Below are 17365 nucleotides of genomic sequence, written 5' to 3'. Positions count from 1 at the left end.
AATCTACGGTTAAAGCTTCGGACATTGAGCCTTGGTGTTGTTTCAGATTGACGTTTTTTTTTTCATCCAGATCGGAAGTTGAGTGGATCAGATGCTCCAAGGGATTTTCCTAAATTTTTCTGGCCCAAAATAATTAATGCATAAAGTTGCCACCGATTTTCACATTCACACATTGACCTGAGAGTTAAACCCTGCTGAAATCAATGGGATTTACTTTTGGGGTTTTTTGATTTCTAAAATAGGAATCCTGCAATATTTTATTTTATATTTTATTTTATTATTTGTATTTTTAACTCTGTTATTACCAATCCTATTGTTACTACCGTATTATTCTTCTCATTCTTCCTAGTACCGATCTCTTCCCACTTATGGCTATAACCATGTTGCTTGTATTGTTTTAATGTTTCCTAGTGTGATTTGATTGCTTATTAGTATCGTATGAGTATCACTGTTGTATCTTATGATTCTTGACGAATGTATTTTATTTTTTCTTTATGTACACTGAGAGCATATGCACCAAAGACAAATTTCTTGTGTGTCCAACCACACTTGGCCAATAAAGAATTATATTCTATTCCATTCCATTCCATTCCATTCCATTCCATTCTATTCTATTCTATTCTATTCTATTCTATTCTATTCTATTCTATTCTATTCTATTTATTGGTAGTCCTCGACTTACAACAGTTTATTTACTGGCCATTCAAAGTTACTATGGCACCGAGAAGTGACTTATGACCGTTTTTCACACTAATGACCTTTGCAGCATCCCTACGGTCATGTGATCCAAATTCACACACTTGGCAATTGGCATGTATTTAAGACAGTTGCAGTGTCCCAGGGTCACATGATCCCCTCTTGCGACCTTCTGACAATCAAAGCCAACGGGGAAGCCAGATTCGCTTAACGACCATGTTACTAACCTTAACAACTGCAGTGAGTCACATAACAACTGTGACAAGAAAGGTCAAAATTAGGGCAAAACTCAGTTAACACATGTCTCGCTTACCAACAGAGATTTTGGGCTACCAACTGTGGTCGTAAGTCGAGGACTACCTGTATTTGTATTGACCCCTCATTTTTCAATGGGCTAACTCTGTAGAGCTGAGTTCCATGGAAGAGCCAGTTTGGTATAATGATTAAGGTGCCAGGCTAGAAACCAGGAGACTGTGAGTTCTAGTCCGCCTTAGGCACGAAAGTCAGCTGGGTGACTTTGGGCCAATCACCAGGAGACAGTGAGTTCTAGTTCTACCTTAGGCACGAAAGCCAATTTGGTGACTTTGGGCTAATTACTAGAAGACGGTAAGTTCTAGTCCCACCTTAGGCACGAAAGCCAGCTGGTTGATTTTGGCCCTATCTCACCAGGAGACAGTGAGTTCTACTTCCACTTTAGTCACAAAAGCCAGTTGGGTGACTTTGGGCCAATTACTAGGAGACAGTGAGTTCTAGTCCCTTCCTTAGCCATAAAAGCTGACTGGGTGTCTTTGGACCAGTCCCTCTCTCTGTGAGCCCAACCCACCTCACATGGTGATGGTTGTGGGGAAAATAAAAGGAGGAACCAGCGTTAGGTATGTTCTCCACCTTGGGTTATTTATAAAAAATAATAAAGGTGGTATTTTTTTTAAAAAAAATCTAATAATAATAATAACAAAGCATAGGAGATGTGGATCTGTATGATGAGCCACAAAAACGCTCTCCTTTGGCACGCCACAAATCGTGCAGCTGCAGATTACCCGGGGATATTAGTCACAATGGAGCAATGTTGTCTTTTAGACAAGCTGGGGCCATGCCCAGCTTGACAGAAGATCCAGGGTACAACTCTCGAGGTGGAACAATCAAGATGTAAATCATAAAGATTGATCTAGAGACCTCACTGCTGGGGAAAGAACTCAAATAAAAGAGGAGTCCAGGGTTTAACCCAAAAAGCAAGTATTTTCAGCCATTTCCATTTCTCCACAATTACTGAAATTCCCTTGAAGAGATCTGTTCAATTTATTTATTTATATATATATATATACACATACATACATACATACATATATATACACACACACACACACACACACATATACACACACACACACACACACATATATATATATATATATATATATATATATATATATATATATATACACACATATATATATTTAATACACATAGTCTTCTACATCTGACCACAACGGAGGCCAAAATTTATGTTGCTAAGCAAGACTGTTGTTAAGTGACTTTTGCCTCATATTACAACCTTTCCTGCCACACTTGTTAAGTGAATGACTGCAGTTGTTAAATTAGAAACACGGTTGTTAAGTGAATCTGGCTTTCCCCGTTGACTTTGCTTGTCGACAACACACACCCCTCCCCACGCAACCCCGTACTTTTGGCACGCGACGGCAAAAAGGTTAGCCATCCCTGCCCTATACCATTTCAGACAAATGACTTCTCCAATCTCTTCTTAAAACCCTCCAATGATGAAGGAGCGCCCACAACTTCTGAAGGCAAGCTATAATTAATTATAATTAATTTCTTCGTTGATGGACAGTGTCTAGAGAGACTCGGGTTGAGAAGTTTCCTCATAGCCATGAAAGTTCTGTGGAATCACCTCAGGTCCATTTAGTATCAGCACAGCCTAACTCATTGGTTGGTGGTTGTGGGGATAAAAAAAAAATCCAATACCCGCTAATGTTTATAGCATAGGGTTGAACTGTGGAGTCCTTAGCGCTCTCTGAACTTGATTGTTTTCTTGCAGACGTTTCACTACCCAACTAAGTAACATCATCAGTGCTAGAAGGGAGTGAAGCTTGCTCTCTATTTATATACAAGTGGCTTGCCTTGTCTGTGATGGTGGGTGTGGTTTGGGTGGTTCCTTGGTTAGGCTGTTGTTTATTGTTTGATTGACTATCTGAGTTGGTGGTTCCTTGATTGGGGTATTGTTTATTGCTTCATTGTTGGTCCAGGTATTAATCTTGATATTAGTCTCTGCTTATCTGGGTGCTAATTGCTGGTAAAGTGGCGACAGGGCAAGTATATAAAGAGAGAGCAAACCCCACTCCCTTCTAGCACTGATGACGTTACCTAGTTGGGCAATGAAACGTCTGCAAGAAAACAACCAAGCCATGTAGAAATAGATACATGAGATGAGCCGTAGGATTGTATAAATAAATGGTTAATATGTTTGTAGAAAGATATTGTTGAACTTCAATGAATATATTAAGGTATAAGCAAGTGAATTTGTAAATAGTATGATTAAGGAAAATTGGTTAAATGGACATTAATCACCGATGCGAAGGTTTTCTAGAAGTTAGTCGATTGACTCTTTGTTAATGTATAAGTGTTTACATGTATTTGTGTTTTATGTTTGTTTATGTTAATAAAACTTAAAAAAAAAAAAAAACAACCAAGCCCAGGATCCCACATAAAAAGATCCTTGTGTATTAACCACCTCATGGGTCTTGCATGCCAAAATTCCTGCCTAAAATATATTGCCCAGCCTTTTGCAGATAGATACAGACTGTAGAGTGGGGCCCAGACTATTCAATTTATTAAGAAAAACCAGGGTGGATTTGATTTAAATCGAGTTGATTTAAATCACGATTTAAATCATGATTTAAATCACTAGTAAAAAGGCTTGATTTAAATCAACTCGATTTAAATCATAATTTTTAAAGAGCAGCTGTCATCTCTGCTACTCCTTTGACCCACTGTTGACTCACCGATAGTCCCAGTGTTACAGAATATACAGCCTCCTGCTACATAACTAAGCTCCATTTCATGCTGAATAAACTAAATTATTTATGTATCTTAAATAGAAAACTATCTTATGATAGATTTTTACCCCAAAGTTTTTTATTAAAATAAATTCAATAAAAATAAAAAAAATCTGATTTTTTTATTTTTAAAAAAAAATCACTGATTTTTATCCACCCTGAGAAAAACTATATATTCCTTTTTACATAATTTTTATATACCAACATCAGCCAACCATGGTAATAAATTTTGACTTAATACCGGTAACAAGACAATTGCAAAGACCACAAGACTAAGTCAAGTTCACACCACCAAATTCCTCTTGTTTATTTGAAAGCTCATATCCATCTGGAAAAAACCTTCCTTTAGGAAATTTCTAGCAGCAAAACACATCCTAACCTCTTTTCTAGAATTCCTTCCCCTCGGATAGAAAATCAATTGCATTAGAAATTACCTTGTAAGAACTAATTTAAAATATAACGAGTTTCCCTCTTTTTAAAATTTTAGTAGGGAGCAGTTTTCATTTGAATTTTTGTCCCTTTATTAAACCATTACACTAATTAGAAAATATCGCTTTTATGGATTGTAAAACGTGAGCTTTGCAAATTGCCTATTATTTCAACAAACTTTTCAGTTTTCACCACTATTCCCAGCATTGTTTTTTTAAAAATCCGATGATTAATCCAGTGAAGTAATAACTAATCATTTAAAAATTCCTGGTTGGTTTAGCATTAGAAGCAGGAAGTCTTTCCTAAGTCCCACACGAGTCATGCTTTTGATAGTAATAGTCTTGAGCAAAAATAATAACAATATTCTTACAATAAAGAAAATGATTCACGATAACCGGGAAGACGGGAGAAGAAAATCTATAATCTTTAATTGGGGGAAAGTTATTTTTTGCCCGTAAGTAATTTTGAAATATTCATGTTCATATATATGTATATATATACAAGTATATAAATCTTTTTGATCTCTTGTTTCTTTGAATAAAATTGTCCAGTGGCATCTGAGAATTGAAATCTTGCCTTTAAAAAAAAAAAAAGACTTAGAAGAGGTATCTTAATGCTAATTTCAAAAAAGATAAAATCAGAACTAGACAGCGGTTAGGTTTTAAAAAAAAAAAGTTGTAAGAAAAGGGAACTTGAAACTAAAAAAATCTTGAAGCAAGATATTAAAATTGTTTATTCATAAAACAGCCATTTATTTACCAGATATTATCTGCTTTGCGGATGCTAGAATTTCTTTGCCTTCTGGTTTTTAATCACACAAGCAGTTGTTTCTGTTTTTGTGTTTCGTTTTTTAAAATCATCTTTCAGACAATTAAGATGTGATATAAAAGAATCTTTTTTGATGTTAACAGCTCTTAGCATGCAGTAAGTCAACAAGACATAAGTAAAATGCTAGAAATTAGCTCGAAAAATCTTTAACTCCTTTTAAGAATATTGTTTAAAAAAATAAAGTAACAAAGACAGACGTAATAAATTATAAATAATATGTTTATTGAGAAATATATATTTCTAAAACTTGTATTTTTTAAAATTTTGATTGTTTAATTATTTTTGGCATATCAGGATTTCCAAAATAAAAAGCTGTGTGCCCATGTTTTTTTAATTCATTCTCTGATGTGTAGGTATCATTATGTGTAGCTATCGTTATCTCCGTTTTAAATAAATTTCCATGCATCTCAATTTGTTCTGAGATCCATAATATTGAATAATAAACCTAGTATTTTTTCCTTAAAATGAGATAAACCTAAGTTTGCAATGCTTTTTATTTTTCTTTCCTCACCTCCTCATTTTCCTTTAAAGTCAAATAGATCTCTTTTATTACAATTTTCCATTTTTTTCACACAAAGATTGGTTAAATGGGATAAAAGAAAAATATTCAGACTGGCTTGCAAATTACATCCAATTATTTATGTTTTAAAATTCAGTACACTTGGCTTTTATTTTTAATTTATTTTTTTACCATCGGCCCTTTCATTTTCAATTAAATTATAAATATCACAATACCCCACACGGTTTATGAAACAGTCTTGGCAAAATAGGAAGTGAAAACATTAATGGTCAAATCTAGCATTGTAATAGGGAGATTATGGGGAAACTTCTTATGAAAGACCCTGATCGCATGAAATATTTTCTTCTACACTTCTCTTTTCCTCTTCTACTTTTTAAAAATGGGACTCCTTTTCAGGTAACCATTCATCAATCTCCAATTTCAATCTTTCTTTCTTTCTTTCTTTCTTTCTTTCTTCCTTCCTTCCTTTCTTTCTTTCTTTCTTTCTTTCTTTCTTTCTTTCTTTCTTTCTTTCATAAATCAGTTGTCCATCAATTATTTACTTGCATGTAAAATTTGCCTATTCTCTATCTCTCTCTTTTTCTTTCTTTTTCTTTCTCTCTTTCTTTTTCTTTCTTTCCTCCTTTCTATCTTCTTTTTTTCCTGTCTTCTTTCTTTCTCTTTCTCTTTCTCTTTCTCTTTTTCTTTTACTTTGTTTTTCTTCTTTCTTTCTCCCTCCGTTCCTGCCTTACTCTTTTTTCCCTCCTCTGTCTTCTTTTTTCCTCCTCTCTGTCTTCTTTTTTCCTCCTCTCTCTTTCTTCTTTCTTTCTTTCTTTCTTTCTTTCTTTCTTTCTTTCTTTCTTTCTTCCTTCCTTCCTTCCTTCCTTCCTTCCTTCCTTCCTTCCTTCCTTCCTTCCTTCCTTCTCTGGCAGTTCCATCAAGAAGTTCCAATTTAGAAACATCACGTCTAATGTTAAATCCAAACTCCAATTATAAATTTTAGGTGGGGGAATGTCCTGCAATTGTTAATCCACTTTCAACCATTATTAATTTGGGAAATGATAGATGTGCAGTTAACAACAGCATAGGTAAATTTCTGCATCAAAATATTTTTCCTTAGCAGGCATCAAATTGCCTTCTTGTATTTCTGAATGTTGATATTTAATCTAGAGCAAAACATTTTATTTGGAGGCAGATTAGATGTATATTGACTGCATCTAGGAAGTTTGTTGTTTTTAACTTGCATCCTTTGGAGAGCAAGTTGGGATAATGTGTTACACTGTCTGGAAACCATTAGTAATTTAATCTAAATTGGTTAAATAAATTAGTATTGAAAATAAAAATTCAAAGTTCGCTGGGGTGGAAAGCATAACCCATAATCCAGATATCTTTAGGTGACAAATATTTATCGAAGTCACTCAAGATCAGGTATAAAGTTCCTTAACTTTTTCCGACATGCGAGAGCTTTGTGCTAAAACATCTCAAATGCCTAGAAAATGTTTTGGAGAGGTCAGTCCATTAAATGATGACCCAACCCAACCCCAAGGTTTACAGCCTTGTGTAAATTTAATGTGCAAGTTTTGTATAATTTTACTTTTCAAAAATCACCTTCTTCTACTAAAAGTAGCCAGAATGCTAGCAGAGTGTATAAGTATAGGTTTCTTGTTCTATACTGTCAGTATTGTGGTTTATTATTAATTTTCCCTGTTTGAGAGAGTTATAAATAAAATTACCTTGGACCGAAGAAATTGAATTTGTGGTGAAATTCCTTTTAGACTTGTTTTTGTTTTGAAGGGTATAGTTTTTGAATTTGGGAGCATAACTGGTAGCAGTTCAGAATTTTGAAAATCTATTTTGAAAATCTATTTACATCTGCATCTTATAGATGAGTATATTTAAATATAGCAATTGCACACTTCCTATTGAGAGCTATAAAGATCTAACTTTTTAATTTTTTTAACAAAATAGTTGAAGTTATCATGTGAAATTCTATTTTTGCTGTCAGTTTACGCTCAAAATATATCAGTTTCCTTGAATTGATGAGAAAGCCTTAAAGAACCGAGTATTTGTAGAATCAAATATTTACCAATGAATCCCAAATAAAAATGATTTCATGTATGAATTTTGTTCTGGAAGACTCATTAGTTTTTGTAGAAACTTCAAATTGAATACCAATCCTCTGAGAATTGAATATTACATCATTTATAAATTCAATCTGCATATATATTAAATTTCCTATTCCTAATACTTACTGAATCTCTTATTTTTATATTGTGCAATGTTATTTATTCATTAGCAATAAATGTTAAACCAGATATGCGACAGTTATAAAAAATCCTTCCTTCCTTCCTTCTTCCTTCCTTGGTAAAATAAATCAGTTGTCCATCAATTATTTGTGTGCATACAAAATTAGCCTATTTTCCACTATTAGAAACAATTCTGCAGAATTAATTGTGAATTCCAAATTGAGAACTTTCCTCATTTTTCCCCCCCAAGCAATAAGCTGGTCAACCAACAAGAGGAGAAAGTATTACATTAAAAACATCTGAAAGATAAATTATTTTAATGAATAAGCCGAGTTTAAAAATAATTGCTTTAATGAGCTTTAAATTACCACAGTAAAAATTTAAAACTAACTTTGGATTTCATCACTGTATAATCGGTTTAATTAGATTCAGGTCTGTATATATTTATAGTAGAGAAGCTACCGCATAAAAAACAATTTTTACTATCCTCTCATTTATGTATTGTATTTTTAATTCTCCCTCCATTTAGCAACTGCTTAAGAAACTTTAAAAAATTATAAGACAGCAACATACAATAATTTTAAAAACTCATTTTAAAACCATTTAAAATTAAATCAAATCATTTATTGTTTTTAGAACGCTGATACAAAGTTAAAATGTATATAAGGGGATTTCCTAGAAGCAATGACGAATCCTCAGGACGGTACATTTTTATGAGATGACTGATGAAGGAATGAACCCTAAGAATATGTCTTTAATTTAAATGGGGTATACATCAATTAATTTAATAGATATATAAGATTTAAATTGCAGTGTTTCACTACTGCAAAGTAATATTTCCATAAATTTTTCATTGGTCCTATTTGTATATGTTATATTTGCACACGTTCTGTCGATCCTTATTTCTAATTTATGGTTCTAAGCTTATTTAAGCATCGACTTTTATAACTGTAATCTAAAATCATGGAAATACATAATTAGTACCTATAAAAAATTGGTAAGAACTTCATCCATAAATAGACTTAAACTTTAACATGAAGCTTTTGCCACAAATTGTCCCTTATTTCTGAAGAATCTTATTTCTTAATCCAAAGAATGTTTCCTACTCTTAGGTTTACAGTATATACAGTGTTCATGTTAACAGAATAACAGAATTGGAAGGGGCCTTGGAGGTCTTCTAGTCCAACCCCCTGCTCAGGCAGGAAACCCTATACCATTTCAGACAAATGGTTATCCAACCTCTTCTTAAAAACTTCCAGTTTGGAGCATTCACAACTTCTGGAGGCAAGTTGTTCCACTGATTAATTGTTCTAACAGTCAGGAAATTCCTCCTTGGTTCTAAGTTGCTTCTCTCCTCGATTAGTTTCCACCCATTGCTTCTTGTCCTGCCTTCAGGGGCTTTGGAGAATAGCTTGACTCCCTCTTCTTTGTGGCAGCCCCTAAAATATTGTTTTAAATAACTGCGTTTTACGTTTTAAATACTAATTGGATATATACAGTGAGTATATGAGAAAGAATTTATTTAGGTCCTTGAAGGTTTGGATTTGTTATTTCTCAAAGTTCCTAAAACCCAGGTCAAATCCTGTAACACTTTGTAGAATCACAGTTTTATTATTGAAAAAAAACCACCATCATCAACATTGTCAAAGGAGCACTGATCACTGCTACCCCTGATGATGTTACCTAGTTGGGTAACGAAACGTCTTCAAGAAAACCATTAAGCTCAGAGAGCCCACAGTTCAATCCTGATATACAAATATTCTATTCTTTTGGTTATTAAAAGGTTTTGCCACAAAAGGACCATTAAAATGTTATCTGTGAAACTAAGGTGGTCTCTGCAGCAGTGGCTCCAAGCCATTCCCGTGGCTACCAAATAGTGACCTTCTAATATTGAGCTGATGAGTCAGGAAGAGCCTTGGTGGCGCAGCAGACTAAAGTGCTGTTAAATAGCACCAGCTGCCTGCAATTACTGCAAGTTCAAATCTCACCAGGCTCAAGGTTGACTCAGCCGTCCATCCTTTCGAGGTAGGTAAAATGAGGACCCGGATTGTGGGGGCAATAAGCTGACTTGGTATAAAAAAAGAACACCGCTTGGGGGGGCCCGAAAGCCCTACTAAGCAGGTATATACAAAAGTATGAAAGCTATTGCTTAACGCATTGTAAGCCACCCCGAGTCTCCGGAGAAGGGCGGCATATAAATCGAACCAATAAATAAATAAATAAACAAATAAACAAATAAATAAACAAACTACATCGTAAAAACACATGAAAAACCTTACTTGGGGAATATGTCCATTTTGTCCAATTTCTTCTTCTCTATGCTAGCCAAAGGCTTACCGTTAGTAGAAACCTACAAGTAGAATATGAGTTGACACACCAATCTGTGCTCCACAGCCATCCAAGGATATTCTTCCAAGGACCTTAAGCTTTCTTTAAGGCAGCTACTCTAACCATATTAAAAAAAAGGAGGGACAGGTCTTTAAAAAAAAAAAATCACAGATTTTTGGGTTGTTAATTTTGGAAACCATTCTTAAACTTCAAAGTAGAAGTTCTTAGACGTCTTAAGTAATAGCTGCTAGGAAGCAACAATAAAAGGTGGTTTGCCTTTTTGTGTCCAGTTTGTGAGATTTCTGGATCTATTCAGTTGGCTATCTTATTTATGTAGTTACTTATTTGCTTACTTATAGGATTAACATCAGGGATGGGCAACTATGGCCCTTTGCGACCTGTGGACTTCAACTCCCAGAATTCCTGAGCCAACATGGAAGTCAGGGGTGGCTGGCTCAGGAATTCTGGGAGTTGAAGTCCACAGGTCGTAAAGGGCCATAGTTGTTCACCCCTGACTCGTATAGATACCGTTCTCATGTAATAGATCTCACAATACTCAATAAAATGTTATTATCCTTCTCCTCTTTCCTATTACATTCTCCTATTGGTATCTTATGATTATATTACTTTGTTGTTTGTGTATACACTGAGAGCGTATGCATTGTTGGAAATAAATTTCTTGTGTGTCCAAGCACACTTGGCCAATAAAGAATATTCCATTCCATTCCATTCCATTCCATTCTAATCCCAATAAATTATTCTAGTCTAGTCTAGTCTAGTCTAGTCTAGTCTAGTCTAGTCTAGTCTAGTCTAGTCTAATCTAGTCTATAACATAGTTAAAACATACCCCTCACTCCACATGCCAGACCAAACAGCCTCCCAGCAAATCCTCCATCCTAACCCATTGTTTAGGAATTGGGGGGGGGGGGTAGCACAGCTTGGTGGAGGGCTAAAAGGGTAGGGGTCCCTTGGATCTCAAATGGAAGGCTGGTCCAAAAGGTTGAAGTGGCCACCAAGGAGACATCTGGATGCAAAAGATGTTGAAAAAATGTGTCTTGGGCTTCATCTATCGGCCCCTCCTTGTATTCTTATGCCATTGCATTGTTGGTCTTTGTGTTTCAAATAATCTTGCTTTTATGTTCTTCTAAGCTATTTGCGGGGCCCATTATGTTATTCAAAATAATCAGTTCGGGATTAAGTAAGGATTCCTGTTCATACTGCTTCGATTAATAATATATGGGTTACAGATTTATTTCATGTTATGTAAACTACATTTTTGTCTCGTAGTGGTCTGTTATAATATTCTTTGAAGTATTAAATGTGCATTATAAAAGCTGCCAGGAATTCTTGAGCCCTTTTCTTCCCCCCCCCCTTGTTTCAGTGAGTTGTAAATCTATTATTTAATAAATTATTTTTGTGGAGCAATTTAGTCCTCAACTTAAAACCACAATTGAGCCCAAAAATTTCTAGTTGCTAAGCGGGACAGTTATTAAGCAAGTTTTGCCCCATTTTATGATCTTTTTCGCCACAGTCAGTCATTGTAGTGGTTAAGTTAGGAATACGGTTAAGTGATTTTGGCTTCCCCACTGACTTTGTCTGTCAGAAAGTCGCAAATGGGGATCACATGACCCCAGGACACAGCAACTGTCATAAATATGAGGCAATTGCCAAGCATTCAAATTTTGATCACGTGACCATGGGGATGCTGCAACGGTCGTAAGTGTGAAAAATAGTCTTAAGTCACTATTAAGATTCAATCATGGTTGTAAGTCGAGGACTACCTGTGGGAAGGTGAGGTGTGAGAAGCCATAATCCTGTGCAATTGGCTACTTCATGCCAGCAATATTCAATGTTGCTTTGTTTAATTTTTCCATCATTTTAGGTCCTTATCTTGTTATTTTCCTTCTTTGTAGGACTTTGCCTCTCGGGCAAAACTGGCCATCCAGAACTTGGTGCAGAAAGTCGGATTTTTTGGCATCCTGGCATGCGCTTCCGTAAGTTCTTATCCCAAAAAATGTATTTAGCCTCTTGATCCTATTTCCATCCATGTGATTTCATCCCTTATAATGGTTTTCCTCGGTATTTTTCCTGTCAAATAGCCTCGGTCGTAGAAAGAAAAAGGAAGGTGCCTTGCATTGGAGTTTATCAGTTGTGGGGTCCTTGGTGCTCTCTGGGCTGGTTTTTCTTGCAGACATTTCATGGCCCAACTAAGTAACATCATCAGTGTAGAAGGGAGTGTGGTTTGCTCTCTGTTTATATACAAGTAGCTTGCCCTGTCAGTGTTGGGAGGGAGGATTCTTGGTGGATCCTTGATTCAGCTATTCTCTTCTGTTGGGCTGTTGGTAGTTCCTGACTTGCAAGGCAAGTCACTTGTATATAAACAGAGAGCTAACCCCATTCCCTTCTTCACTGATGACGTTACCTAGTTGGGCCATGAAATGTCTGCAAGAAAACAGCCAGACTCAGAGAGCACCAATGACCCCGCAGTTCAAACCTGAGCTACAAATACTCTCTTCTATCAGTATTATTTATTTATTTGTTTGTTTGTTTGTTTGTTTCCATTTCTATACCACCCTTTTCCAAATAGGACTCAGGGCGGTGAACAGCCAGAGTAAAAAACAGAACATACAAAATTTAAAAACAGTTTAAAATAATTAAATATTTTGGCTGTAAATTAAAACAACCCAATTTAAAATCAATTTAAAATTTAACTCAAGCCAGCCCAGCTAGTTGAAATAAATAGGTTTTCAGGGCCTGACGAAAAATCCGGAGGTCTGTTATTGTACGTATCTCTGGGGGGAGGTTGTTCCAGAGGGTGGGCGCCGCCACAGAGAAGGCTCTCCCCCTGGGGGTCGCCAGCCGATATTGTCTGGCGGACGGCACCCTGAGGAGGCCCTCTCTGTGCGAGCGAACTGGCCGGTGGGAGGCTATTGGTGGCAAATGAAGGCATGGGGGAAGGAGAAGGGAGAAATTGATTTGGTAAAAGCAGAATTATTGAGGTTGAGTTGATCCTGCAAAAACACGGGGAATGGAAGCTGATCCAGCAGGATTTGGTGTTTTTTTTGGGTTGAGTTCTTGGATCTTTCTGCTTTTCATGGCCACTGGGGATGACTGTCAGGTTTCTGACAGAGAAGAAGTTACAACCAGTCTAGCAACCCCACAATCACGATCAAAATTCAGATGTTTGGCAACTGGTTCATACTTACGACTTGTTCCAGCATCCCGGAGTCACGTGATCCCCTTTTGCGACCTTCCGACAAGCAAAGACGGTGGGGTAACCAGATTCGCTTAACAACCAGCTTGCTAACTTTATCAACAGCAGTGGTTCACTTAACGACTGTGGCAAGAAGTGTCGTAAAACGGGGGCAAAACTCACTTAACAAATGTCTCACTCAACAACAGAAATTTGGGGCTCAATTGTGGTCTTACGTTGAGGACTACCTGTATAGGACGCTTTCAGCTCTGAAGAAAAAGTATGATATAAATCTAATAAGCCACGGTGGCGCAGTGGTTAGAGTGCAGTACTGCAGGTTTTTTCTGCTGACTGCAATTTGGCAGTTCGAATCTCACCAGGCTCAAGGTTGACTCAGCCTTCCATCCTTCCGAGGTGGGTAAAATGAGGACCCAAATTGTTGGGGGCAAGATGCTGACTCTGTAAACCGCTTAGAGAGGGCTGTAAAAGCACTACGAAGCTGTATATAAATCTAACTGCTATTGCTAAGTGCTAATAAGCAGCAAATGTTGTGTTACTGGCCCAAGTGACGAGTCGCTGAGAAAAAGGTTGGAACTCTAAAACGGAGAGGTGTAATTTATTTCACTCGTGTTGAATGGGTTAGAGGTTTTTTTTTTTCCCCTTCCTGGAGAGGTTGTGCAATACCAAAGCCTCCATGTGCTCGAATTTGAAAAGTGATTTGAGTGTTGAGCTGTCCCCAGCTTCCTCAAATCTTTTCAGTCCATTACAACATCCCCAAACTTAATCCTCGGTACATTTTGTGCTCTGGTGCAAATAAACACACGTCTGCTATTCTCCGGATTGTGCTTCCAGATCCCGTGAATGCATCATCATAAACCGGGATAAAAAATCATAATCGCCTGCCCCCTCCAACTCGGCCCCCGTCGGTCCAGTCCCACCGATCAATAAAAAGAAACGGAGGCATTTAAAAACTTCTGAAAAGTCGAAGTTCGTGGAAAAGCAGCCTTTTCCTAGCCTCAGAAGTAGTGGAAAGGTTTTAATTTGCAAATGCTACCTCATCGGCTTACCGTCTCCACCTTTATTAACAAGTTTATACAACTGGCGCATCCAAATTTTTCCGTGCTTATAGGAAGCAACCCGAGCTGGATTTTTTTTATTTTTATTTTTTAGCCACGAAAACCTGGACACTGAGCGCTGTATTGATTATTAACTGCTCTTGTTTGTTCTTCAAATTAATGTTTATTATTAGTGCAATGAGGTTCGGCCTATGCACGGAGAGATTCCACTTGGGAGTTATTTCCCTGCTATTTCAGAGACTAAAGACTATTCTCTTCTTTATGAATTACCTTTTTTTTTAAAAAAAGCCCCTTTTAACCACTGTGGAAATATGGAATATGTATGTGTTAATCTGGACCGAGTCTGGGATGTTCTCTTGCAAACCTCGTCTAGACGAGGGATAAAAGAGTTAGGATTTTAAACACGGTGTACAAACCGTTTTAAACACACTCCCTTACTTTGCGGCAAGTTACTACTTTTATTTATTGTCTGTTTTTTGAGGAAAACTGACTGACCATTTTGTCGGGTTGTAGCATTTGTGGGCATTTTCTAAGTAGGCCTCGGGGGCAGGGGGGGGGAATCTCCTTGCTCTGTGTGTAAATATTTTAAGCTCACCCAAGTGTTTATGTAACTTCGTTTTTCTCAATGGCCAGAAAATGTTTTTTCCCAGTAGCGGCTTTAGAGTTTCGTATCTCAAATATTTATTTATTTATTTATTTTTATTAAATTTATATGCCGCCCTCTTCCCGTAGGACTCGGGGCGGCGTACAGAATTAAAACATATAACAGTAAAAACCCTAAAAGCAGCCAATATAAAACCCCAAACAAAATAAAATCTCGTAAAATACCGTAACAACCTTCCCCATGCCAGGAAAAATGACTTTAGAAATAGAAGACTATTTTCGAAAGGAAATGCTGACCATCATCTCTTCAAACGTTAAGAGATTGGACCACCATTTTCTCTGAAATGATGCACAGTTTCCTTTTTGAGCGGGGGGTTGGACTAGAAGACCTCCAAGGTCCCTTATTATTCTGTTAGAAAAGGAAGCCACTTTTTTTTTTTTTTTGGTTTGGTTTTTTTTTTCTTTCTGTTCCCCTTCATTTCGGCAGCACACATAGCAAATAAATGCCAGGTTTATTCTCCCCTTCCCCTCAGACACACTGTTCACCAGAGGTCCATTTTTGGAGACTGAGTCACTGGAACCAAAACACTTGTTGACGGGGGAGGGCAAGAGGTGGGGAACGTTTGATAAATGGCTCTAAAATGGCTGACTGTGGTTTCTGTGCATTTCTTATGGAAGACGTCGGTCGAGCTGTTTCTAATCTGGACTTTCAAAAAAAAAAACCCACCAGAGATGTGGGCAAGACCTTACTTCATCTGGGACAGCGTCTAGCTGAGAGGTCTCCCTCGTTATGGGCTGTCACAGCAACGTTTTTTAAGCAGAGCTTTCAGAAACGCGAGAAAGGCGTTCGGAAAAAAAGAGGTTTAAAAACCCCCAGAGCCTCCGCTCAACCTACTCGGAGGTTCAGAAGTTCTCAAACTCGTGGTCTGCGGGAACCGTGGATGGTTTGAGGGCTCAGGCCTTACGGTTGCGCAGGCTGGTGATGGAAAACTCGCCACTATGCGGTCTTGCTTCATTTCTTTTCAATTGAAATACTGCGATGAATCCGGTCCAGATTCTCGACCGGGATGACAAAGCTGTGGTTTTTAATAAGAGACTGCCCGGTTTAGACCAATGTTTCTCAACTTTGGGCAAGTTTAAGTTTATGTGGGCTTCAATTCCACATTGAAATATAGGAGAAATTCCATAGAAATATATAGAAATTCCACATAGGAGCCGAGGTGGCGCAGTGGTTAGAGTGCAGTACTGCAGGCTACTTCAGCTGACTGCTGGCTCAGCAGATCAGCGGATCAAATCTCACCGGCTCAAGGTTGACTCAGCCTTCCATCCTTCCGAGGTGGGTAAAATGAGGACCCAGATTGTTAGGGGGCAATATGCTATTTAGTATACTGTCTTTGATGTAAGCCGCCCAGAGTCCTCGGAGAGTGGGCGGCATAGAAATATGACTAATAAAATAATAAAATAAATTCTCAGAATTCCCCAGCTAGCAAGGTTCAACTCATGACCACCTTAAGACAACATCCATTTATTGCTTCGCAAGCAGCATATGATATTCTGCAGAAGATTGCCACTAGCCATGGAGGTTTTATTTACTGGGCTTTCCTAACCGCTAGTTCTTGATAGTCCTGTCTTGTTCTCAGAATAATTTTAAGAAGAGGTTGGACAACCGTTCGTCTGAAATGGCAACGGGTTTCCTGCTTGAGCAGGGGGTTGGACTAGAAGACCTCTAAAGTCCCTTCCAGCTCTATTATTCTGTCATTCTGTCAGGTAATCCTCGACTTATGCTCATTCACTTAGTGACCGTTTGAAGTGACAAAAAAAAGTGGCTTATGACCAGTGGTGAAATCCATTTTTTTTTTTACTACCGGTTCTGTGGGCGTGGCTTGGTGGGCGTGGCAGGAGAAGGATGCTGCAAAATCTCTATTCCCTCCCCATTGCTGGGGGAAAGATATTGCAAAATCTCCATTCCCATCCCACTCTGGGGGCAGCCAGAGGTGGTATTTGCCGATTCTCCGAACTACTCAAAATTTCCGCTACCAGTTCTCCAGAACCTGTCAGACCCTGTTGGATTTCACCCCTGTTTATGACCATTTCTCACACTTATGGCATACCTACGATCACGTGATCAAAATTTGGACCCTTGGCAACTGATTCAGTGCAGTGTCCTGGGGTCATGCCCTTTTGCGACCTTCTGACAGGCAAAGTCAATGGGGAAGCCTGACTCACTTAACAACCGTGTTACTAACTTAACAACGGAAGCAATTCATTTAACAATGGAGGCAGGAAAGGTCATAAAATGGGGCAAAACTTGCTTAACAGCTGTCTCACTTAGCAACAGAAATTTGGGGCTCATTTGCTGTCGTAAATCGAGGACTACCTGCATTTATGAAAGCTGT

General features: G+C 37.6%; 1 protein-coding gene across 3 annotated transcripts in view; it reads left to right on the top strand.

The window, feature by feature from the left end:
* The window catches only part of VMP1 (vacuole membrane protein 1), a 155485-nt gene that overhangs the window by 102335 nt on the left and 35785 nt on the right, over positions 1 to 17365 (top strand). For all 3 annotated transcript variants that reach the window (XM_070932001.1, XM_070932003.1, XM_070932002.1), the window contains exon 8: positions 12011 to 12091. In XM_070932001.1, the coding sequence (XP_070788102.1) occupies positions 12011 to 12091 (81 nt within the window). The remainder of the gene's footprint in view (positions 1 to 12010; positions 12092 to 17365) is intronic.

Source organism: Pituophis catenifer, unplaced genomic scaffold (assembly GCF_029215685.1).
Source record: "Pituophis catenifer annectens isolate HBS135680 unplaced genomic scaffold, rPitCat1.0.hap2 SCAF_1, whole genome shotgun sequence".
Classification (NCBI taxonomy): Eukaryota; Metazoa; Chordata; class Lepidosauria; order Squamata; family Colubridae; genus Pituophis; species Pituophis catenifer.
This window is presented reverse-complemented; position numbering and strand designations above follow the sequence as displayed.